Consider the following 23,378-nt stretch of genomic DNA (forward strand, 5'->3'; position numbering starts at 1 on the left):
GTAATTAAACCCAAGTCTCCATATAGAGCCTATTTTACTATATTATTATAGTGCAATTTCAATACTGTGCAATCTGCCAGACTGACACAAATTTTCTTTCGTCTATACTAGGATCCTATCGAAAATAGTCCTACTTTGCTGTGTTCACTTGTATACCTAATGGTTGTAACATGGTTTTATGGGTAAAATAAAATAAAAAATCATTAGGTACATGAAAACTTTATTTTACAAAAACCATTGAGCTTTCATATCTTGACTCACATGTTATATGATCATACCACTCAAATTCACTACTACTTAAATAAATTAAAGTCAATTTTTATTTCACTAAAGTCCATTATACACTTTATTATTTGGTGATTGTCGGAGGATTTTCCGCAAAGCTGAAACAATAAAAAAATGTGTTATCATGACTTTGCAAATTCAATCAGTATGAGCTTTGTTGTAAGCGTTTTAAAAATTCATAAATCAAATGGGATTAAAACTTATTTTCTAAAACTAAGTATCATAATTATTTGTATATTAGGTAAAATTGCTATGTATAAAATATAATACAAATGTTTCAATAAACTTGCTTTATTATAGTAGGGGAGCCCAAGAGGGGATTTTGGGATTTACTCGAGCGCGTCAGATTACTATAAGGGACGGTACCTTAGCTATTCATTAGTACCTCTAGACAATATGAGCAGTTATGGTTGGTGGGTGCGCTCAGGGGCCCCGCTGGAAAATTTGAATAATCCATAATTCCCTAAGGTTGAGCTCGAACATAGAAATCTAAATAACAAGACACTAGAAGTCGTAAGCGTGCGTGACCTTGTCGCCACTCAGGTGATTTGCACAACACCAGTGCATTCGTCACTGTTCAGTTGCTCTGGAGACGTATGAGTGTATACATGGTGTGTTTCAGCAATTCCCATTGCGGAAATTCTTCCACAAGTTGTAATTATACTTATAAAGGAATAACATTTCATCGGAAAATATTTTTTTTTAGAAATAATGCCGTTTTTCCTTAAAATTATAGAATATTTACAAGTATTACGAGCGTCACCATAGTAATCGAAATAACAATGAATGACACAGTCGACCATTCTTATTATCACGTTTGTTCGTATTGGAGCAAAAAGTCTCATATACTTAGGGATGTTATTCTAAAATAAACCGTAAATTCGTGCGTTAGGAAACATATTCAAAAGCTTAATTTAATAGATAAGTTAGTTTTCACTAAAATCAAGCTGTCCAATAAAAGGCATAGTTTACTTGTGTGTACTGTTTAGCTTTCGGTTTGAATGTGTTGATTTTGGCGACAGCGGTTTTCATACGAATTATGACATTAAAGCACTTCTATGTGTCTTGTTATTTAGATTTCTATGAGCTCGAATCATCAGATTAGCGAAATGGGGACTTCTTATATTGTAATTAACCCCCCCATATATTAATCTGACGCGCTCGAATAATATTACTTTAATTTTTTACCCTTTCTTCATAGCGATTAAACCGCCACTTAAATCGTCAGATTAACGTATACTTTTTTTCAGTGACGTCCTGGAGCATGCAAAATATCAATATCTAACGCGCTTGAGTATTTCCAAGCCAATTTTTTTCTTTTTTAAATTAAAAAAAATCAAAAAACCCTTCCCCACCGCTAAAAGTGAAAACATTATAGGACCTTTTTTTCTCGCTATGGTCTAATCTACCAATTCTAATAGGTTCCCGTGACGCTCGAGTAAATCCACATTTAGCATCCTGGGCTCCCCTACTAGTTTAAAGGCAAAATAGAACATATTTGGTCTTCAATTTATTGATAAGCAAATTACTAACAGACATGAAATTTTAATTTAAAAATCAATTACCTTCTTTTTCATCATCAGTAAAGTCTTGTTTCGGAAAATCTATGTCAAATGTGACATACAGGTTACCATGTAGGTTGTTATTTTCAAAGTTGGGCATGCCTTCGCCCTTCTTCCTTACACGAGCACCAGCCCATGTCACTTTATCCCTTGATACTGACACTTTATGCCCATCAAGATGTATTAATTCCAATGTGAATCCAGTAAGAGCGTCCTGTATGAAAGGAAACAATTTAATTAACACATTGTTAATTATATGTATAACGCAGTTCATTAAAGAAACGAATCTTCAATGGCGGCGCTTATCATTCCCTCTCGCTTACACACGGCCGTACGGCATGCAAAAAAAATATCGAAAAATACATTCACTAAAATGTATTTGATTTTCCCTATAATAGTTTTTATCATAAATTTACAATGCATTTGCGAAAGTAAATAATGTTTTATTGGAATTTGACAAAATATGTTCTTTGGGAAAAGTTGTTCAGTTTTATGGGCTCATTACAAATATTATGGGGATTTTGTTACATTCTGTATACGTAAATATGATAATTCATATAAATACACAAATACCATAACAAAAAAGTTTGTCAACAAACAATTTGAAATAATTAATAAAATAATTATCCATTTACGTTATTTTTATTTTCTTTTTTGCTGACCCTACCATACGTCGGTGTCAGCTTTGGCCGCCATTGAAGATTCGTTTCTTTAATGAAACGCAATATACCAGTTGTTTTATCAACTGTATTGTTATCACAAATATGGCCTTGATACAATTTATGGCATGTGAAATTAAAGTGTGGAAATCAATTCTGAGAAATTAAATCTGCATTTCTAAGACCACATTTTATTTAATTCTAGATCTCAATTTTTATGCTTATTGAATATATTTTTAAACATATTACTTCCAGGTATCTTCAGATCATTGATTCAACTAACCTGTAAAGATATAGTGACATTTGTGTATAAATCATCACCGCGTCTTGTGAATTGTGGATGCCTTTCTGTACGGAACACAATGACCAAGTCGCCCGGCTCACCATCCATGTGTGGTTCTCCTTCACCTCTTAATTTTGTCTTATGGTTGTCTGGTGCACCCACTTCAACCTGTATACATATTTATTTTTATAGTTTAACACACACCAACAATGTAGTACCTATAAGTATGAAATATGAAGGGCTTCATTTACTGATTTTCCTCAATTTAATCATAAAATCTAGCTAACTCTTGAAAAACATTAAAACAGTCAATATTTGGAGCCCGGGTTTGTTTTGTACAGTAAATTAACTTATTATTTTCATAGTAATTCATTCGCACCTATTCTGTATTCTTTAAAATAATAATCTTTTTCAAGCCACTTTTAATTAAAAGCTACATTCCTAAGTAAATAACAAAAGAGCTTACCTCAATTTCTAAAAGCCTCTCTTCATTAACTAACTTAACATTAGGACATTCATCACAGACTGTTTGTTGCATCATCTGGAAACGACCTGGACCCAAATTTCTCGTTACCATTTCTTGTCTACAGTTACATTTTCGAGTCCCTGATGCAGGCTTTATTACTGGTTTGTTACGGGTAATCTGAAATCAAGTCATCATACATATTTATCTGGTTACATAGAAATTATATATGAAAACAAAAACAAAACCTGTTGTACTTACTTCAATGAAATTTCCATTATATAGTTCTTCTAATGTAACAGTAAGTTCCATAACAACGTCCGCCCCTCTAGGTGTTTCATGTTGCTGAGACTCGCCACCAAAATGAAAACCAAAATCACCGAAAAAGCTCGCAAAGGGATCATTATTGTTCATCATACCATCTTTCTTCAAGCAATCTTCGCCGCACCTATCGTACAACTCTCTTTTTTCAGGGTCTGACAGGGCCTCATATGCGGCTCCAAGATCTTGAAACTTCTGCGATGCATCTGGGTCGTCTTGATTCTTATCTGGATGCAGAGCTTTTGCTAATTTTCTATAGGCTTTTTTAATATCATTTGTTGATGCCGAGCGTGATACGCCAAGTATTTGATAAAAATCCCGACCAGCGGTTACTAAAACTAAAGTTGATATGAAGTAAAAGATCCAAACGTATGTCGACCTGAGAAGCATGATTAAAATATATCTATTATTATTTTATCACATAAAACATTGGTTTTCTAAATTACAATCTCCAATATCAACGAAACACATTTTACTTCTACGATCACATTCACAATTTATTCAACTTTGACAGATTTTAACTCAGTCAGCTAGACAAGACAATTCGTCGTTCTTTGATTGGTCGAGAGAACGGAAAAGCCTAGAACTAAAAGAGATTATGTCAAAATTCAATAAACCAATAGAAAATAGCCTCGTATTTTTATCCAACTCTTACCAAAAAACGATAGGTAATGTTGTTATATGGAAGCGTAAGGGCGTATTCAGAAAGAAAGCTTGAAACGTATAAGCGCTTATTGGCGCTTGTCAGCGCTGGTAACCAGCGCAGGAAAATATATGAACACGCGCCGATAAGCGCTGATCGGCGCCGACAAGTTCCGACAAGCTTCAACAAGCGCGGTCAGCGCTGGGCGCTGCCATATAAAATTTGTTTTGGTCTGCTTCAACCTGCTTCCTTTGTGTAGAACGAACCAGCGTTGACAAGCGCCGATAAGCGCATATAAGTTTCAAGCTTTCTTTCTGAATACGCCCTTAGCTCGCATTCTTTTACAACATGAAGTTGTAAAATAATGCGAGTAATAATATTTGTATAATAATTTAAGGTAAATCTTAGTCAAAACAATTCTTGAAATTAGATAATGTAATCCCATAAATTGCTTGCATCGCCACGCTTTTGGTGAATGGTTTTTATTTATTATTACTGTAGTCTGTAACATATTCGACATTTTATTTTCCAGCAAATATTAGACTCGGCATCGAATCTATTACAACTCAATCTGCAATTGATCATACTGAACCAGTATGAATTGAGCAAACTGAAAAAAAAAAGACATTTTTAATCTTATTTTTAATTCAGAAACTTTTTTCTTCTTTGGCAATGTAGGCAAAAGCAGTGACACACGAGTGACACAAGCCCCGTTTTCCAATTACAGCACTAGAGCGCATTATGCGGCATAATGCTTAACGTTGAATACAGCAACGCTTCGCACAATCGAGCACTAGAAAAAGTAATGCGCGTGAATTGATGCGTGCAATCGATTTATCGTTAGTAATTATTAATTGTTGGAAAAAAATTTAAAGCTTTCGTTTCATTATATAGTTTTTTCGAAATAATCAAAGTTAATTCAAATTGTGTTAAAAAATAAATATAAGTATGGATGAAGGTACCTACAAACATTGGAAAAAATGTTAATGAAATAATCAAAATCCAAATTACTTATGTATACCCATAGAGAGGTTATTCCAAACAAAAACATTGCGCGCGGCCGATGTGGTGGGTTACGAGTGGAACGAGCGAGGCGTGGCTTCAAGTTCAAAGATTAAGCAATGCGTGCAGATGCGACACATTGTGCAATCTGTTTACTCGGTACTATCTGGTGGTACTGATACTAGGGAATTAATAAAAAGAGGATTTTATATTAAACTATATATTTTAATTTCCTTTAAATAATATCAATTTAGTAAGCTTTTGTCGTTTTGTGTAGTAATCAATAGTTTTATCAGTTTTTGCTTCATGATGTAATCGAATTTTGGAGTATTGGTTTATAATAGCCCTAATTAAATGGAAACGATGATTCAATGTTGATGGCGTTTACGTATAAGAAACTCACATTTTGAAAAATCTCACGTGAGATTCGAGGATGGGGGAGGGGGTTGAATAAAATCTCACGACATCTCACCAGGGGGGGAGGGAGGGGCAGAAAATTTAAAAAAACACCTCACGTAATTTATGGACGCCCCCTTACTCAATCACAATTTTTGTAACGAATGTGAAAGACGAAACAATAAATACGCAAAGCGGCTTTTACTACCTATAAACGGAACTACATTTAAAAATATACTTTATTTATTGAGTTTTAAAGTTGCTTCCATTCTGTTTATTTACATTCTCAAAAACATCAATCGCCGCAGAGGCGGCTTGCGACAAAGGCGGCTTGTGTCAAAGGCCTCGGCGATATCATTTAAGAACATAATATTATGTACTTTAGGCAAACTTGTAATAGGATCTATTTTACTTTCTTATTAGTCCATTTGACAAGGATATTGGGTAAGATACCTATTGGAATAATTTTATTATTATGTATATACTTATTAAATGCGCGAATAAAAAAAATTTTTAGTCGCAAATATAGAAATTGGGTCGCATTTTTTTAAACCGCGAATAGTGAAAACGCGAATAAAGGAAGCGCGATTAAGGAACTTTTACTGTATTAGTACCTGTGAATGTTGTGTTTATTTGTAATTGTTGTGCATAATAATTTATAAATCCTATTGGAACAACTGTTGATGAACCTTTTTTTAATAAATAAAAATAGGTAAATAAATAAATATTATTTAATATAACCTACCGTTTTACTTTGCGTAGTCGGGTAAAAGTATAAATATTTAGGTACTACACCACGGTAATCTTTCCTTAGTATATATTGTATATTCATAGTTAAAAAAATCCAGTTACATTTTTTAACAGACTCATCGATAGTGTCACGTCTGTGCTGTTAGTCTATGAAAAATGGCGCGAAACGCAGAACGCGTGGTGATTTTTCGCAAAATGATAACAATATTAGTAAAATGCATGACTTATTAATAATAAGGAAACTTACTGGTGAAAAGTCACTCCTCGGGCTTTGTTTGTATTATGGGAACTCTTAAAACAATATCTTAGCACACACGAAGGCATTTTGAACAGAGCAATAACACGTGTTGACGCGGCAAGCGGGGGGCACAGTCCGGCACAGGCCACAGACTAAAGAGACTTGTGATTCTTGCCTCTAGCTCGTGTTAAAGAGAGTGTATAATAGTAGCGATCGCCTCTCTAGTACGTAGTACATACTATCTCGATGTGTATACCACTTTATTTACACATTAAATGAGGTTATTGCTAACTCTATGAATATTTTTTTTTTCAACACTGAACTTCACGCAACCTGCTGGTGCGTTTCATGTTCCAATTAAGTATCAGCATAATTCGGCATTGTGCGGCACTGAGTCGCATTATGCTCTGTAATTGGAAAACAGCCAAGGTCACACGTAAAATTATTACTGCAACCATGACAACCACATGACAACAGACAGCAATCAGCGTTTGACGTTTGTTTATGTTTTCAACGTTTAAACAAAGTCAAACAAGTTTTCAAGTTTCAAGTAATAAATTAATGATAATTTATTTTAAGAACATAATCTATTACTTATCTTGTTTATTATGGTATAAGTATAAAGAATTTTAAAGAATGTTGACAATAACCCATTATATAAACTAAATGCAAGTTTGTTTTTTTTTCTTTCTTGATATGAATATTAATGTATTTAAAACTACGTGGACTTTGTAACTTTAAATTATTGTCACAGTTTCACAAATAACAAATTATATCTTACTAATTCCTCCTTATTGTTATTTATTAATAAGTATTGAAAAGGAACAGAAAATATGGCTTTAAGAGGCATAAAAGTTGTGGAAATGATTGGTTTGGCCCCAGGTCCTGTTTGTGGGTCTATTTTAGCTGATTTTGGAGCAACAGTTACAGTTGTTTCTAAAGTGAGTACAGTTGAAAGTTTATAAATGTTTATTCAGGAGTAATTGTGGAACTGAAACGTCTTATATAAATTTATTTGTGTCTTTACCTGCAACTATATGTATATAAGAAAATATTAATTTTATATAATTTTAATTCTAAAAATTTCCAATTACAGATAGAACCATCACCAGTTGATGTAATGTGTACTGGGAAAAGAATGCTATCTGTCAATTTAAAATCAAAAGAAGGTGTGAGTGTAGTAAAGAAACTGTGTGCTTCATCAGATGTTCTTATTGATACCTATAGACCAGGAGTATTAGAAAAACTTGGTCTTGGTCCTGAAGCCCTTATGAAAGAAAATACTCGCCTTATTTATACAAGGTTATCAGGATTCGGTCAAGGTGGTTATTATAGAGATAAGCCTGGACATGATATTAATTATGTTGCAGTATCAGGGGTACTCTCAATGTTACAGAAAGATGGGCAGCCACCTAAACCTCCTATAAATCTTCTGGCAGACTTTGCTGGAGGAAGCATGATATCTGCTTTAGGAATTTTGATGGCTCTATTCGAAAGAACGAAATCTGGAAAAGGACAACAAATAGATGCAAGCATGGTAGAAGGTACTGCCTATGTAGCAAATTGGCTCTTCAAATCAAGAAATTTACCTTTCTTGAACCAAGAGCCAGGGAAAAATATATTGGATGGAGGAGCTGCTTGCTATGATACATACAGAACAAAAGATGACAAGTTTATGGCAGTAGGTGCTATAGAACCTCATTTCTATTCAAATTTCCTCGAAGGTTTACAGCTACTGGAAGATGATTATAATCAATATGGTGATGAAGAACAAAATAGGAAAAAATTCCAAGAGATATTTTTAACTAAAACTCAAGATGAATGGGTTGCTATATTTGATGAGTTAGATGCATGTGTTACTCCGGTTGTTGAATATAACGAAGTTCATAAGCACAAATGTAATGCTTCTAGATCTTCATTCTATATAGACCATAATAATTTGGTTGCTCCAGAACCTGCTCCTAGATTGTCAAGAACATTAGCTGAAGCAAGTGGGAAAAAGCAACAAACAATACATGGTCAACATACAGTGGAAGTTTTATTAGAACTTGGTTACAGTAAAGTAGAAATAAATAACTTACTAGACAGGGGAATTGTTTATGCCATAAGAAAATCTAATCTTTAAAACATCTATTTATTTCATTATTTCAGATATTTTTTTTATTATATCATGGTGTTCAGATATTAAATCTTGGCTTATAATTTTATTGTTAATTAAGGGATGGTCATCAATGTATTTTAAGATTTTTAATAGAATCTTTAAGTCAAATGTGATATGGTTATTGCCAAATGTATAATCATTAAATACTGTAAACTTTTTACCATGCATTTGATTTAATCGTTTTTTAGCAATGTAGATAATAAAATTAATAAAAATTTGCATGTCCATACCAAATAAGGACTTTAAAATCACTTGACATTGACTAACAAATTCTGGGCTGTCCTTAAATTCTGCTATTTCTTTCTCTACATCTTCCAAATTCTTTAGTAATGCCATCCAGACTTTCTCTATATTACATGAATTAATAAAGTTATGGTTTACAGATATAGTATCATGTAAATTAAAAACTTGATGGTACCATCCAGATGGTACAAATATTGCATCTCCTTTTTCTTGAATTATTTCAAAGTATTTTATATTTTTATGATCTTGTGTGTTGAAAAGTAGTGGCAAATTGCCAAGGGTATCTTTTAGTTTTTCTTCTTCTCCTGGTGGAAAGAGAACCCATTTTTTTCTACCCACAACATTCACTGACCAGCTGTATGAGGAATATACATCTGCATGTAATGGTGTCCTAAAAAAATAATTATTAAAATTATGAAAAATACAAATTCATATACTGTAGGTATTTAGTGTTTAAAAAAAGTTCATCAAATCATACCATGAATCTTTTGGACCTATATAAACAAATCTGAAATCATCTTCTTGCATATCTTCAGCATATTCATTTAGCCAATCAGAAGCAAAACATGTAGGGACTTTGTAAAAATTATAAGCAAGATTTTCCTTTTGTAAAGTTGCTTTCAAATGCCAGTCCTTAAGGTACAAAAGCTTTGGTTTATTTTCATTCTTTAAATAGTTTATATAGTCTATTATTTTCATATCACATTTGCATTGAGCATTGAAGTTAATTTGGTTGCAGTCTGCTATTGGAGCTTCAAATTCTCCATAGTTAGTCATAAAATAATCATAATTGATTTTGTCATTCACAACCCAATGTTTGGAAGACTCCCATTCATTACATATATTTTGAATTATAACTGGAGCATTTGGTAACATGAATTTTTCAAAAAAGGTGTCATATGGTAAATTTTTATAGTCAACAACTGGTATTTGACAATAATTTGGCTGAGTTTGAAAAATACTTCTGTGGATGTTATTTATTTCTAAAGTTTGCATTTTAATATACTTATATTATGTTTTTAATTAATTTTCATCAATTGATCAGTACATATTTCAATTTCATCTTCATCTCATTTCATCTCATTAATAAAACTTTCATTACTACATCTGGAAAATACTCATTCATGAATCAAGTAAAAAATACTACGTAATAATACCATGCCACTTGAAAAATATTAGCTCGATGGAAGAAATTAACTGTAGCAAACATTCCCTGTTATCTTCAACTTGTTAAATAATGTAACCAGTGGTTGTATAGGTTAGGGTTAGTGGTTAGTCTAACCACTATTTTTTTAATTAGTGGTATATATTATAGGATCGTAAATTTAATAATATCTATTTGGTACTCTTCAGTTACTCGTGACGTACCTACCCCTGAAATTTAAATTATTGTAATTAATTGTATTGTATTGTAGTTTGTACTTTTCAAGTTTTCACCTTTCAGTGTTCATCTGTCACTCGATCTGTCAATTGTCATTAAATCAATTTTGGCATTGACATAGGCAAGCGAGTCTGTGATAGATAGACAGTTGAAAATTTCAGATGATATCTTTCAGTTGCCGGTAACAATAAATAATAAAAAATGGAGGGGAACGATTGCCCCGGTGATTAATTGCGAGGAGTGACCAATTTTTTATACTAAATGTTTTTTTTTTTCATATTTGTACCGTGTACGCCACAGAGCAAGTAATATGTGTTCGCATTGTCGCGATTCCGACTTGCAATTTACTGATTACAATTACAATTTGCAGTGTGATTGTACACGACTGGGCTAACATATAATAAACATATTTCATTTTATCTTTTGATTATTCTTTAGAAATAATAATGAAAATGGATAAAATAGTGCGACGAATTAAATACAATACGAAAACAAAAATGAAAAATGATGATTTTAACAGAAACAAAATTACGATTGCCGAGTATTTTAAATTTTTATTTATATTGCACGCCTCATAAGCGAAGCGTTGAGGTGGGTACTACTGTCACTTCGCGCAAAACATCTGATTTTTCAAACTTAAAATGTCTTTATGTATCATACATTGCACTTGTAAGATAATACATACACACACATATTAAGAAAAAACACTATTTTTAACGTTCATGATATTTTTGATGTCATTTTTGTTATTTAAACTAGTTAAAAAACAGGTTAAAAAAGTTCTGTCTTGGACGTCCGTGTGTCTGTATGTGCGGATCCTTTTTCTTGATAACACGATAGCGACCGAAATACTTTACTAATCGAGTCTTTTTTTGCACGCCTCATAAGCGAAGCGTTGAGGTGGGTACTACTGTCACTTCGCGCAAAACATCTGATTTTTCAAACTTAAAATGTCTTTATGTATCATACATTGCACTTGTAAGATAATACATACACACACATATTAAGAAAAAACACTATTTTTAACGTTCATGATATTTTTTATGTCATTTTTGTTATTTAAACTAGTTAAAAAACAGTTTAAAAAAGTTCTGTCTTGGACGTCCGTGTGTCTGTATGTGCGGATCCTTTTTCTTGTTAACACGATAGCGACCGAAATACTTTACTAATCGAGTCTTTTTTTTTCTCTTACGCTTGAGTATGCTCAGGAATAGAACCCTTTCATTTTTCAGGGTCTGATTCGATGTGGTTTAATTGTTATTAAATAAACAAAAATAATAATTAATAAATATTTATTAAAAAAAAATTATGAGGCGTGCACTTTTGGATTTTCCAAATTATTTTCTCTTACGCTTGAGTATGCTCAGGAATAGAACCCTTTCATTTTTCAGGGTCTGATTCGATGTGGTTTAATTGTTATTAAATAAACAAAAATAATAATTAATAAATATTTATTAAAAAAAAATTATGAGGCGTGCACTTTTGGATTTTCCAAATTATTTATTATAAATCATATATTAGTAGCTACGTAATTCGATTAATTTGCTATTCGTTTACTACCTCAGTTTACCACACAGGTCTACCATCATCTACCATCTTCAAAAGGTTCAAAATATTTGTATTAATGCTTTAAAAAGTGATGTTTAATTTAAACCGTAATTTTTCGTAATGATCACAACACTAATTTTGTTGTTGACGTCTGTTGATTAGCTTTCATTTCTTTAATCTGTGCATGGCAGTGCTTGGGGAGCTACGCAAAGCAATTTTTTTCGTAAAACATTCGATATTTACTGTGTTTCCATAAAATTCTGGTGCATTTATGTTTAATAATTGATAAAATGAGTTTTGAGACTAATTAAATATATTTTATCATGTGTTTCACTAATATTAAAGCATTGTATGCAATTGTTAATCTTGGCGGTAACAACACCAAGTATTCCAACAAAAATAACAGGCTTATAGGAGACTTATTAGTTAACATTTATTCATATTAATTTAATATTTTGAAACTTATTTCACTTTAAAGAAGTAGATTGGTGATTTAGAAATTTACGACAAGATCCAATAAAAATATCACCGCTATGAACGATGTTCGGGATAAAGTTGTTCCTGGTTCCTCTTCATGGGAAAATACTACAGGACAAAGTGATTCGTCACCGGAGCTACAATCTTCACCTAGTGGAAGTGGGGATACACCACAAACGCCTGGGGTACCAGCACCTCTTGCACCGCATCTTGCAGCAGATCTACATCCTGATCTTATTCAACAAGGTTGGCGAAAATATTGGTCTAAGAGAGAGAATCGTCCATATTTTTGGAATAAAATATCAGGAGAATCTATGTGGGAATTACCAGCTGTTAAAAGAGACTTTGATCCAATAACAGACCCTTTAGGGATTTGTCACACAGGTCCTCCTAATGCTGGCAACATGACACCAAGTGCAAATAAAAGACGACCTTCAGAAGATAATGGTCCTCCACCCAAAAAGTTTGTCCTGGCTGGTCCTTGGGACATTGAAGTGCCAACAAATGTTGTGATATATGAACGTCCGCCTACTATTTGCCCGCATCCTCATCCAGAAATCGAGGGTTTCAGGTTTACATTAGCAAATAAATTGCGACAATGTTATCAAGAACTCTGTCACACTAGGGAAAGTATAGATGCTCCTAAAGATTCATTTAACAGATGGTTGATGGAAAGGAAAGTGAACGACCAGGGTGGGTCAGATCCATTACTACCCAGTCACTGCTTTCCAGAGATCTCAAGGTCAATGTATGAGGAAATTATGAATGATATACCTATAAAGTTAACTCATCCAAAGTTTACCGGGGATGCAAGAAAACAGCTGTCTCGATATGCAGAGGCAGCTAAGAAGATGATAGAATCCAGAAATGCTTCTCCTGAAAGCCGTAAAGTTGTGAAATGGAATGCAGAGGATACATTTCAATGGCTACGGAGAACTGTTGGTGCAACTTATGATGACTTTCAAGATCGATTAGCACATTTGAGAGTAAGGATATTCCTGCGTTTGTTCTTTGCTATCTAATTCAGAAGCTATGATATGTATTGGGAGATAAAACAAATCTACATGAAAATATATTTAATTATTTTCCATTATTTATTTTTCAGAGACAATGTCAACCACACTTAGCAGAAACAGCTAAGGCATCTGTAGAAGGCATATGTTTAAAAATATACCATTTATCAGCCGAATATGCAAGAAAAATAAGAGAAAAACATAGCATTCTCTTAAAAGAAAATGGTATTCAGGTAATCATTTATATACATATATTCAAACGAAACAAAAACATAATTATGAATTATTAATTTACTCAATTCTTATTTGATTTTTGAAGAATTGAAGTATCCTATAGGACTATAATGTAGGTATGATTTTATTTAGTTTTTATTGCATAAAAATAAAACAATATATTAATAATATTATCATAAAAATATGCAAGTAATTATTGTGTAATTAAACTACACCATGTTTCACATTGAATGAATTTTTTAATTGATTCATGTGTGTAATAAAAATTCTTATTGGATAGAAAAATTTTAATAGTAATGTTTACTTTAAGAAGATGGTTTTTAGCAATACATTCTCTACCTATTTTTTTTTTTCAAATGAAATCTTTCATACAATGCTATAGGGAGTTGAGAAGCAGTTATGCCAGTTTATATGATCAAAAAACTAAGTAGTCAAATATTTATATTATTTTGTGTGTACATGTGTACATTTGTAGTATCATAATATCAGTAGGATAGTATATTAAATTGATTAAATATTAACAATTTGTTTATAATTGGTACTTATTTTCTCCGAGTACATAGAATTTCTCATCACTTCTAGTTAAATCAATGTCCAAAAATCATGTTTATATTAGTAAGTTTTTCTTTTTCCTAATCATTTTCTGGTCATATTTAAGTTGGTATCGTAAACAGGAGATGCCGGCACCGCTCCAACAAGCGGCGCTCCGCAAGGTGTGGTGCTACCCGGTGCAGTTTGCGCTGCCGGCACCAAGACCGCCGCTCGTCGAACACTTCCTCGATCGCGATCAAGTTCTACTGCGATATTTGGGCGAAACACAAGTCTTGAACGCTGCGTATTTACAAAAATTGGTGGGTGCTCACTTTTTAACTGAGAAATTTATTTTACTGTTGAGGTTCTGCTACTAGTAGAAGGCTGCGTTAAAAGTTTTTAACGTGATAACGTTTTTAAAATCGTTTTAGTCGGGTGACATGTTCAGAAACTTGTGTCACACCAAAACCTCACGAGCGCGATCGCAAGTATAACGAGAGAGAGACGGACCGATCTCCCGTCTCATCTCGAGCGCTGTTATCACGTAAACATCTCGATCGTAAACCTACTTTACAAACAACCAATTTTTTTATTTTTAATTATGCACTCAATATTTTTTCGTTTATAAGTTGTTGTACAAGACATATCGTAGATATATTAATTAAAAAATTTAAAACCCAATGTAATGTGGATTGAGTTTTTTTGAAGAAGTTTTAGATATTTTATTTTAATTTGTTGCCCGTCCGCCTTTCGTAGGTTCGATTTGCGTATAAACGTGGGATAAAACTTACTTATATCACCAGCATGTACAGTTGTAGTTTCCTACTAGTGTTTTTGAAGTGAAAACTTCTTTAGCGGCGTTGAGCACTTTTTCTGTAATGGGTATAAAATCTTAAACTCGCGTCAGGACACGTGACCTGATCGAAAAAGCGTAAGACGGATACTATTCCAAAAAATCAAACATGCTCAACGTTAATAATCAAGTTTTCACTTCTGCCGGCACTCCCGGAGTGCAACCCGTCTTTTTTTTAAATCAATAAGTGCTTTAAGTTAACTATAAACTTGTATGAAGATATCATTATTATATAGTATATCTAATATAATTTAACTAATAATGTTTCAAATTGCAGGAGCACCTGTACCGCTACAGCTGCTTCGACGACAAGAAGTTCGAGCAGTTCTTGTCGCGCGTGTGGTGCCTGCTGCGGCGGTACGCGGCGTGGGTCGGCGCGGGCGGGGACGCGCAGCTCACGCAGATGGCGGCGCCCGTGCCCGTGCTCGAGTGCCTGCAGCGCTGCTTCGGGGTCACCTTCGAGTGCTTCGCGAGCCCCTTGGATTGCTACTTCAGACAGTACTGTTCCGCGTTCGCTGATACGGACTCGTACTTTGGGTCTAGGGGGTAAGGTTGCTCGAAGAGCTTATTTGGTTTTTTTTTAATGATAATATTATTTATTAACAGTATAATTGCAAGCGAATTTTTAAATTTATTTGCTAAATAATTATGCCAAGTCAATGTTAAATAAAAAAATCAACAAATCTAGAAATTTACTTATCTGTATTAACAGAGCTTAATTAAACAAACAACTTGATATTGTATTGACATTAATATTATATTTTATTTCATGTCGTTTTGTAGCAAATTCACTTTCACGTCCTTTTGTGAATGTATAGACGAAAAATATTTTTTAGTATTTTTAATAAAAAGATAAATTTCATGTAAAAAAACATTGATTGTTCGTGTTGCAGGCCGTTCCTGGAGCTGCGGCCGGTGTCGGGCTCGCTGGTGGCGCACCCGCCGTACTGCGAGGAGCTGCTGGAGGCGGCGCTGCGGCACATGGAGCGGCTGCTGCAGGAGTCGGCCGAGCCGCTCAGCTTCGTGGTGCTGCTGCCCGAGTGGCCCGACCGCAGCACGCACGCGCTGCACAAGCTGCAGGCCAGCCACTTCAAGCGGAAACAGGTTAGTGCCCAACCACAATGTCTCAACCACTTTACGCATTGTCTCAGTTGCCCTAATCTATTGTACCCAAATTTTAACATATTTTATGATTGGTACAAGTTACCTTTTCTATTTTGCAATAAAAAATATATATTATATACTCTCAACACGTATACTTTATGTATTACAAATATTAGAAATCATTAAAATCTCTTACAGGTTGTCATTCCTGCATTTGAACATGAATATCGACATGGCTTTCAACATGTGCTTCCAAAGTAAGTAGTAACTCTTTTTCACTCAAATATCAAATAAAATACAAGTACATATATGTTAAATTTTCCTATATTTTGCGTAAATGGTACAATAAATTATATATTTGTTTTAAGTTACTTTATTTGTAAATTTTTATTTCTGTGTGCATTTGTTTGACATTACTTTATTAATTGTAAATTTTTATTTCTGTGTGCATTGTGCAATAGTTAGTTATCAACTATACTCGTGTGGCAGGAACGAGGTGTACTTCAGATGGGGCGGGGGCACGGTGGTGGTGTGGCTGCAGAACGCGGCGGGGTTCGCGCGCTGGGGGCCCACGGAGGAGCGCGTGGAGGCGCTGCTGGACGCGTGGCGGCCGCGCGCCAAGCTGCGCGAGCCCGACCCGCCCGCCGAGCCCGAGCCACACGCCCCGCACACCCCACACACCCCGCAGACACCCAGCGACAAACGAACGTAATATTGCCAATCGCCGTAGTGACAGTAATAAGAGAAGAAGTAGGCCAAGAAGCTTATATCTAATACACTGGAGATTGCACTATGACCATTAACTTTCACACCAACTTGCTAAGTTAGGTGTGAAAGGGATAAAAAAACATACAGGCGTCATTCAACGTCATATTTTCCTGTTACAAGTTAATGGTCATAGTGCAATCTCCAGTGTATTAGATATAAGCTTCTTGAAGTAGGCCAACTCCAGGCGTTTAGGAACGCACGGTACATAAACTCGCGAGGCGCAGGATTGTCACTTGTCACATTGATAAGTAATTGTATAAACAAACAACAGCAATGGCGCGGCCCTCACGAGACCGGTAACAGAGTGGGAAACCGAGCGGCGCGGCGTTGTGTGTGTGTGTGTGTTGTACCTACATGAATGGGGGGCGTGGCCAAGCGCTCCGCGTACATACAAACGGCGTGATGTATTTCTCTCTTTTTACTATGGTAGTGATATCCGCCCAAATTTTTACCGTGCGTGTGTGGTTTGCTGATGATTTAGTGGTTTCAGGTAAATGTTCGCAAATTTATCTAAAATCACTCTTTGATTTTATAGTTGTAGCACTACAAGGTCCGTGAAGGTACGCTCATATACGTCACAAATATTATGAGTGTATAGATCGCTCGGCGAAACTGGAGGAATATCGGCGCTGTCTTAGGTACATAAATTTTGTCTATCATCTATTCTCTGAGACGATCTTAATTCACCGCGCGACAAGTATTTGTGTCGATTGCTTTGAAACGAATGGCGATATCGATTTTATTGGGGTTTACTTGTACTATTCTCATTTCTTTTGTTATAGTGATTTTTTTGTATTTATTTGTGACAATTATGAATAGATGAGTTTTAAACCAACATTATATGTTCAAATGATTAGAATTTTACTAGAAATATATATTTACCAAAATCATATGGACTAAGGTCTATGATATCTCCATTAGTTTCAAATTTTACAATAGTTTAGATTTGTTGGGGTGGGATCGAGGTGATCTTTAATTGAGAAACGCTACTTCAGGGCCTCTGCATTTAACTATTGATTGTAGACTATCAAATTAAAATGTAATTGGAATCTATTGCAAAATTGAGCGGAAAATCTCACAGGGAACCATTCGCGTAATCGGGTTATATGTTATGTATCATTTGAGGCTATTCACAATTTTATTTCACAAAACAAATATCTGCCTTTATTGTTCAGTGAAGGTAGACTAGATATATCAAAAAAAAATATATTACGTTAGTCCTCAAATAATACCTTGTTGCAGATATATTATTGACTAAAACAGCTAAATTTATAACTTGTATAAACAATCTGACAGTGCTAATTAAATCAAGTAGAGTATATTATTATGTAAACTAGAATTTTAAGATATTATATGGACATGTAAATAGTAATAACGCGCAATGTACATAGTTTTCGAAAAGATTTTAGTTATCAACTATTGTAAGTTCTTTTATTAAGGGCCCCTTTTTCACTGTTGTATAGTTCTATAAAGATATTATATTTTGATTGTTTAATTATATTTTTTTGAAAAAGATTTATTTTATTTCAAACGAACTCCACACAGCATTTTTACCTACAACTTTCAGATGTATTTATAAAGGAAGGAAGACAAATAAAACAATTGATGCAGACAAAATTTTAATTAAAGAAAAACTATTACATATCTACTTTAGCCAAAAACGCCGAAACAATAGGCGGAACTACCGAGACATTCCACAATACCATCAATATTTTACTAATTCGTTAATTTATAAAGCCTACTGTCTACCCCACGTCAACACTCGTAATATACAACTGAATACAGCTGATACTTTTCACACCTTTAACATCACTAATTTAGTTTAAATTTCAAACCCTTTAAAATTTAAATTCTGTAATACATATTTTACATCAGAAATTCATTGTGATTATCAAAGGTTTTCCATAAGTTTAAATTATTTTAAGGAGTAATAAAAGTAGTGCAGTGCTATTAGTCTGAGATACTTTTACATTGTCAAATGAACTAATCAACTAAAATATATTAATTGCTACTAAAATATAGTTTATACTGAATTGAAATACATATCTATGACTTTAAAATTGACCTAATCTTTACTGTATGTTATAAAATAATGACTAACTAAGAAAATAAATCTTAACAGGCATATTCAGAGTTTGTGCTTGAAATTGAGATCTGTTATTATTATAATTATGTAGTTGCATAACCTTTAGAAGTATAAAGTTTAATTAAATATATACATAAACAATTAAGATTTTTGAAACATTTACATTAAATCTGTAGAATTAGTTATTATAAATATGAATTGTGTATTTTTACCTAGTTGTTAATAATAAAAAAATGTATGTAAAGAATAAGGAGAAAGTATAAATTATTATTAATAAAATGAAAAAATAAGTATTTAGTTTTAAATTTACAAGGTAGTCTGCAAAATTTATTAATTTTAATTATACTCTTCATCTTCATCCATAGCAAAATCAACACCAGAGTCAGCACAAACAGGGCTGTAAACAAAAAACATGAATAAATTATTAAAGTTTACTATAAATATTGATATAACATAATATGATCAATTTCATAGTAGTTGTATGTAGTATATAAACATCATAAATACATACAATTATAAAAAAAAAATATATCAAGTGATTTAAAACCATATTTAATTGGTTGTATTATGAACTATATTTATATTAGCGTTTTCATTACCTCATTGCCCTACAAGTGAAGAAAACAATTCTTTTCAGTTTCACATTGTAAAAGAAAAAATTGAAGGTCCACAAACATCCAGGCTCTCCAAATGGGTCGCTGGCTAAGTCAGGATTGTAGCTATATATTCTGCAGTCAGCTAGCTGGACCTCCTCGTCAATAGCAGCCCATAAGGCAGGTTTCAGCTGTCGCCAGCGGAGTCCACCCACCGCAGAAAGAGCTGCGTCCACTGCACTTTGCACCCATGTCAATGATGGCTCAGCACTGAATTCACAACTCTGCATATACAAGAAAAAATGAGAAAGACGTAATACCTTTTATATATTTTTGTGCAATATAAGTATTATATTTATAAGTCAACACAAAACTTCAACTATACCTCAAAATCTATGAAAATTCCTTCTGGGTTATCAATATTATTTCTATGCAAAGGTATGGAAAAAATATTTGTTTACAAAATATTGCATAGTATGAAACCTATTTAATAATATTTACCTTTGCCAATGAAAAATCATAATCTGGAAAGGCAGCATTCAGTGTAGCAATCAAGTAAAATAAGGTTTTTCGTGATATAGTATCACACAGGACTCCCTCCTCATCACCAGAAAGGCTTCGACTGAAAATAATAATATTCTTTATACATAAAATCAGATCTGTGTATATACAAGACAGGTAAATTGTTAATAACAAACCTATATGTAACACTTTCTGGTGGTGATAGAGCCTGAAGGTTGTGAGTTGTCTCACCCGCTGCAGTAAACCTTTTGTAGAAAGCCTTCTCACCACCAGCCATTTTACAGCTGTAGCTTTCTACACGGCCCTGCACAGCGCTGTCTCCATTCAAGATGGACAGTGCACTACTCAGTGCCTCCAGGCGACCACTTTGCAAGAGTTTCATCTTTAATGCTCTTGTTTATTCTCTTTACCCACACAAACTTCTTGTCGTAAACGTAATATTTGTGCAAGGTGCACTACTTCTGTACATAGCAGAGGGGTGTATAAATATTCCTTTTCTTTTTGAATGGAGAAGATTAACACTCGGAATCAAATTCGTCTTCTGGTCTTCTTCCGCGCTGATGGAATGCGGGTACATCACAAATAAGAGTAAAAATTTAGGTTTTTGTACTGCTAAGGTCGTTAGCAAAATGTTTATAGCTTTCGTAAATATAGCGTATGTGTACACAATGGCGCGTCACTTGTTGTCCTATTCGACACAACACTTATCACTCTGTAATATTAGACGTCAGAATCCATATCATACATCGTTAGAACCGCGTTGAAACACTTAATCAAAATAACTATTCAATTAGAAGTTACACTTCAGTAAATCTACGCCAAACACCGTAAAAGAAAAACAATTTCTTGACCTGTAGAGACAAATAAATCTTATGGTGGCAGTACACATGGGCCCAACGTGTTGGGCCAACGGGTTGGGCCAACGTGTAGAGAGCTACTTGGCGGTATGTTGGCTTCATTAGCCTAGTTGGCGCCAATATTGGCAGGCCAACCGAATGTTGTCGGTTTTTTGTGCACACTTCAAAGGATCTTGGCGCGCTCCGCAAACAGCGTTCACACGTTGGTGTCTTGTTCAGATTGTTGTTACTCGTCAGCGGAGACAGTATCGTTGCGCGTCAATGAAATTTACGTTTCCATGTTCCGATAGCGATGGCGGCGCCGATGTTGACAAGCAATGAGGTTTTACAATTCGTAGAATTGTATCGACATGAAGGAATTTAATTATTTGGAATCCACGGCATGAACTACACAAAAATAAAAACCTTATGACTCAATAAATTAGATGTTTTATTTTCTATTTATTATATTATATTATTCTAGATGTTTTTCATAACTCACTTTCATACATTTTCGAAAAAAATGAATATATTTATAAAATGAGTAAAATAGTAAGTATGAAACAGTTACTTGTTCTTAAAAATTAAATAACAATATACAATGAGCATGATTTTGATCAAATTGTGCTAATTGATCAAATATCACCAATCAATACATCCGTCCGTAATATTTCAAGTTTCGTTTTATAGGTTATTAAAATTAAATTAAATGTAAAATGTACAACATTTTAAACATTTGAAAAAATCTAAACATATTTTTTTATAATGTTTTATTTATACAGAAATAAAAAAAAGGAAAATAGAGATTGGAAAATGATATCATCGCAGACGGCAGAGTACACTTATTGTTATTGGTGCACATGTAGGTACGTAATAATTAAACGCACTGTTTATATAAATTGCCGCGGCTGCAAGAACTTCTACGGACTACGTCCATCTTTGAAGCGCCAATGCAGAATGATCAGTAAGCCAATGTGTGAACAGGAATCTTTGTATTCTTCATTTTTGCCCAGCACGTTGGCCCAACACGTTGGCCCCATGTGTACTGCCGCTATTACATCAAAACCAGAGACTAAAGATATCTAAGATATATATTGTCTTTTTATCATAGAGAGTCTTTGGTCTATATTTAAAGATAGATTCTAGCGATTTTTTTATAGTTTATGGAAATTGAAATTCCCACAGGAAATTCCGCTGCTGTAGTAATTTCTAACTACATACTATAAATTTTACTTCATGAATCATGTAATTTGTATCCCAATTCAATCTAAGACTTCTGAGGTTGTAGTATATTGTAGTCATAGATGTAAAGCCGGTTATTAACGATTTTAACCGTGCGGTTAAAAATGCATTTTTCGTTATTAACGGTTAATTAACCGTTAATAACCGGGGGCGGGGGGAGGTTGCGCGCCGGCAGCATGAGATGATGTAAAGCGTCTTATTCACGGTCAATCCCCGACGTACGTCGGCTCAAGGTCGCGGTGCTGGATGTATCCTACTGACGATCGTGCGCGCATCAAGCATGGCTAGGGTTGCCAACTTTTATTTGAAGAAATAGAGTATATCTGATTTTAAAGGAGGTAAATACAGAGTAAATAAATATTTTTAAAAATGTATTTTTTTGTACTTTTTGCAGTAACTAAGAATTTTTCATTATTTTTAAATGAATTATATGAATCCAAACATTCCAAATCTAAATTTATATATTTCAAGAGCTCATTTTTAATTAATTTTTAATGAAGCTCGGTTTCTCTCTTCCCGCCACTTCACATTCATGACCGAAAAGACTCTTTCAGTAAATGCTAAAGTGGCGGGAACAGAGAGTATATAGCTAATCATTTTTTTTAAACAAACAAATTCGTCAAGATATTTTTTTTAAATAAATTGCCATTTTTCTGCAGTGGACTTTTGCATAAAATCTGTGTTATTCAACAATTCGCCTTGGAGTTCTTTTAAAATAATAACTTCTGAATATAAACTGTCCATGTGTACAAGGTTGATCCAAAAGTAATGATAATTGGGATTTCCTGTGTACATAAAAATCAAAAATAACCGTTTCTTGCTTGCTCATGTACTCACTAAGTTATCACAAAAAAATCATATCAATAGGCCACGTTTCCAAGTATTTACATTAATTTCTGTTGGCAACACTAATCTGCTGTACGTCCGCGCTATTCACTGTCCATCTGCACGACGTTCGCGGTGGTGGGGGTGCTTGCTGGATGAAAAGTTGGTCGTGCACATCCAGCAAGATAATAATAATAATTATTGACGTACGTCAACGCTATTCACTGTCGTTTTGCGTCGTGCATCGTGTATGACCTTGGCGGGACGTACGTCAAGATGGACCGTAAATAAGACGCTTAAGGTTATCGTTTTTAGGCTATTCATTTCATAATTATTATGTTGCAATGATTAAAGAATCT

The 23,378-nt window shown here is 33.9% G+C and overlaps 5 protein-coding genes across 8 annotated transcripts; 2 read left to right on the top strand and 3 right to left on the bottom strand.

The window, feature by feature from the left end:
• Positions 1–203: 203 nt before the first annotated feature.
• shv (DnaJ heat shock protein family member shriveled) lies at positions 204–4,102 on the bottom strand. The gene is made up of 5 exons (XM_090111915.1): positions 3,514–4,102; positions 3,256–3,432; positions 2,790–2,957; positions 1,851–2,061; positions 204–383 (listed from the first exon to the last, which is right to left on the bottom strand). The coding sequence occupies exons 1-5, from the start codon at positions 3,961–3,963 to the stop codon at positions 328–330; spliced, it is 1,062 nt and encodes a 353-aa protein (XP_089968041.1). The 5' UTR covers positions 3,964–4,102; the 3' UTR covers positions 204–327.
• Positions 4,103–7,073: 2,971 nt separating this feature from the next.
• Amacr (Alpha-methylacyl-CoA racemase) lies at positions 7,074–8,923 on the top strand. 2 transcript variants are annotated; one of them, XM_090111945.1, is made up of 3 exons: positions 7,074–7,152; positions 7,415–7,543; positions 7,699–8,923. In XM_090111945.1, exons 2-3 carry the CDS (start codon positions 7,436–7,438, stop codon positions 8,725–8,727), a joined length of 1,137 nt encoding a protein of 378 aa, XP_089968071.1. In that variant the 5' UTR covers positions 7,074–7,152; positions 7,415–7,435; the 3' UTR covers positions 8,728–8,923. The 2 variants fall into 2 exon arrangements, with proteins under 2 accessions (XP_089968071.1, XP_089968078.1); XM_090111952.1 differs by having other exon boundaries at positions 7,140–7,213.
• JMJD4 (jumonji domain containing 4) lies at positions 8,622–10,484 on the bottom strand. Of its 3 annotated transcripts, none has more exons than XM_090111924.1 (3): positions 10,379–10,484; positions 9,485–10,113; positions 8,622–9,397 (listed from the first exon to the last, which is right to left on the bottom strand). In XM_090111924.1, exons 2-3 carry the CDS (start codon positions 10,000–10,002, stop codon positions 8,737–8,739), a joined length of 1,179 nt encoding a protein of 392 aa, XP_089968050.1. In that variant the 5' UTR covers positions 10,003–10,113; positions 10,379–10,484; the 3' UTR covers positions 8,622–8,736. The 3 variants fall into 3 exon arrangements, with proteins under 3 accessions (XP_089968050.1, XP_089968057.1, XP_089968063.1); XM_090111931.1 differs by having other exon boundaries at positions 10,375–10,482; XM_090111937.1 differs by having other exon boundaries at positions 10,429–10,447.
• A 1,615-nt stretch (positions 10,485–12,099) lies between these two features.
• Positions 12,100–16,947, top strand: Pcif1 (Phosphorylated CTD-interacting factor 1). Its single transcript, XM_090111961.1, has 7 exons — positions 12,100–13,398; positions 13,518–13,658; positions 14,334–14,510; positions 15,321–15,589; positions 15,937–16,147; positions 16,346–16,404; positions 16,637–16,947. Exons 1-7 carry the CDS (start codon positions 12,469–12,471, stop codon positions 16,857–16,859), a joined length of 2,010 nt encoding a protein of 669 aa, XP_089968087.1. The 5' UTR covers positions 12,100–12,468; the 3' UTR covers positions 16,860–16,947.
• A 1,574-nt stretch (positions 16,948–18,521) lies between these two features.
• Maf1 (repressor of RNA polymerase III transcription Maf1) lies at positions 18,522–20,983 on the bottom strand. Its single transcript, XM_090111970.1, has 4 exons — positions 20,293–20,983; positions 20,096–20,216; positions 19,601–19,878; positions 18,522–19,398 (listed from the first exon to the last, which is right to left on the bottom strand). Exons 1-4 carry the CDS (start codon positions 20,496–20,498, stop codon positions 19,338–19,340), a joined length of 666 nt encoding a protein of 221 aa, XP_089968096.1. The 5' UTR covers positions 20,499–20,983; the 3' UTR covers positions 18,522–19,337.
• Between the last annotated feature and the right edge of the window lie 2,395 nt (positions 20,984–23,378).

This window comes from Colias eurytheme, chromosome 2 (assembly GCF_061535395.1).
Source record: "Colias eurytheme isolate Ceu_HAF_F1 chromosome 2, ilColEury1 Martin Lab GWU primary, whole genome shotgun sequence".
Taxonomy (NCBI): domain Eukaryota; kingdom Metazoa; phylum Arthropoda; class Insecta; order Lepidoptera; family Pieridae; genus Colias; species Colias eurytheme.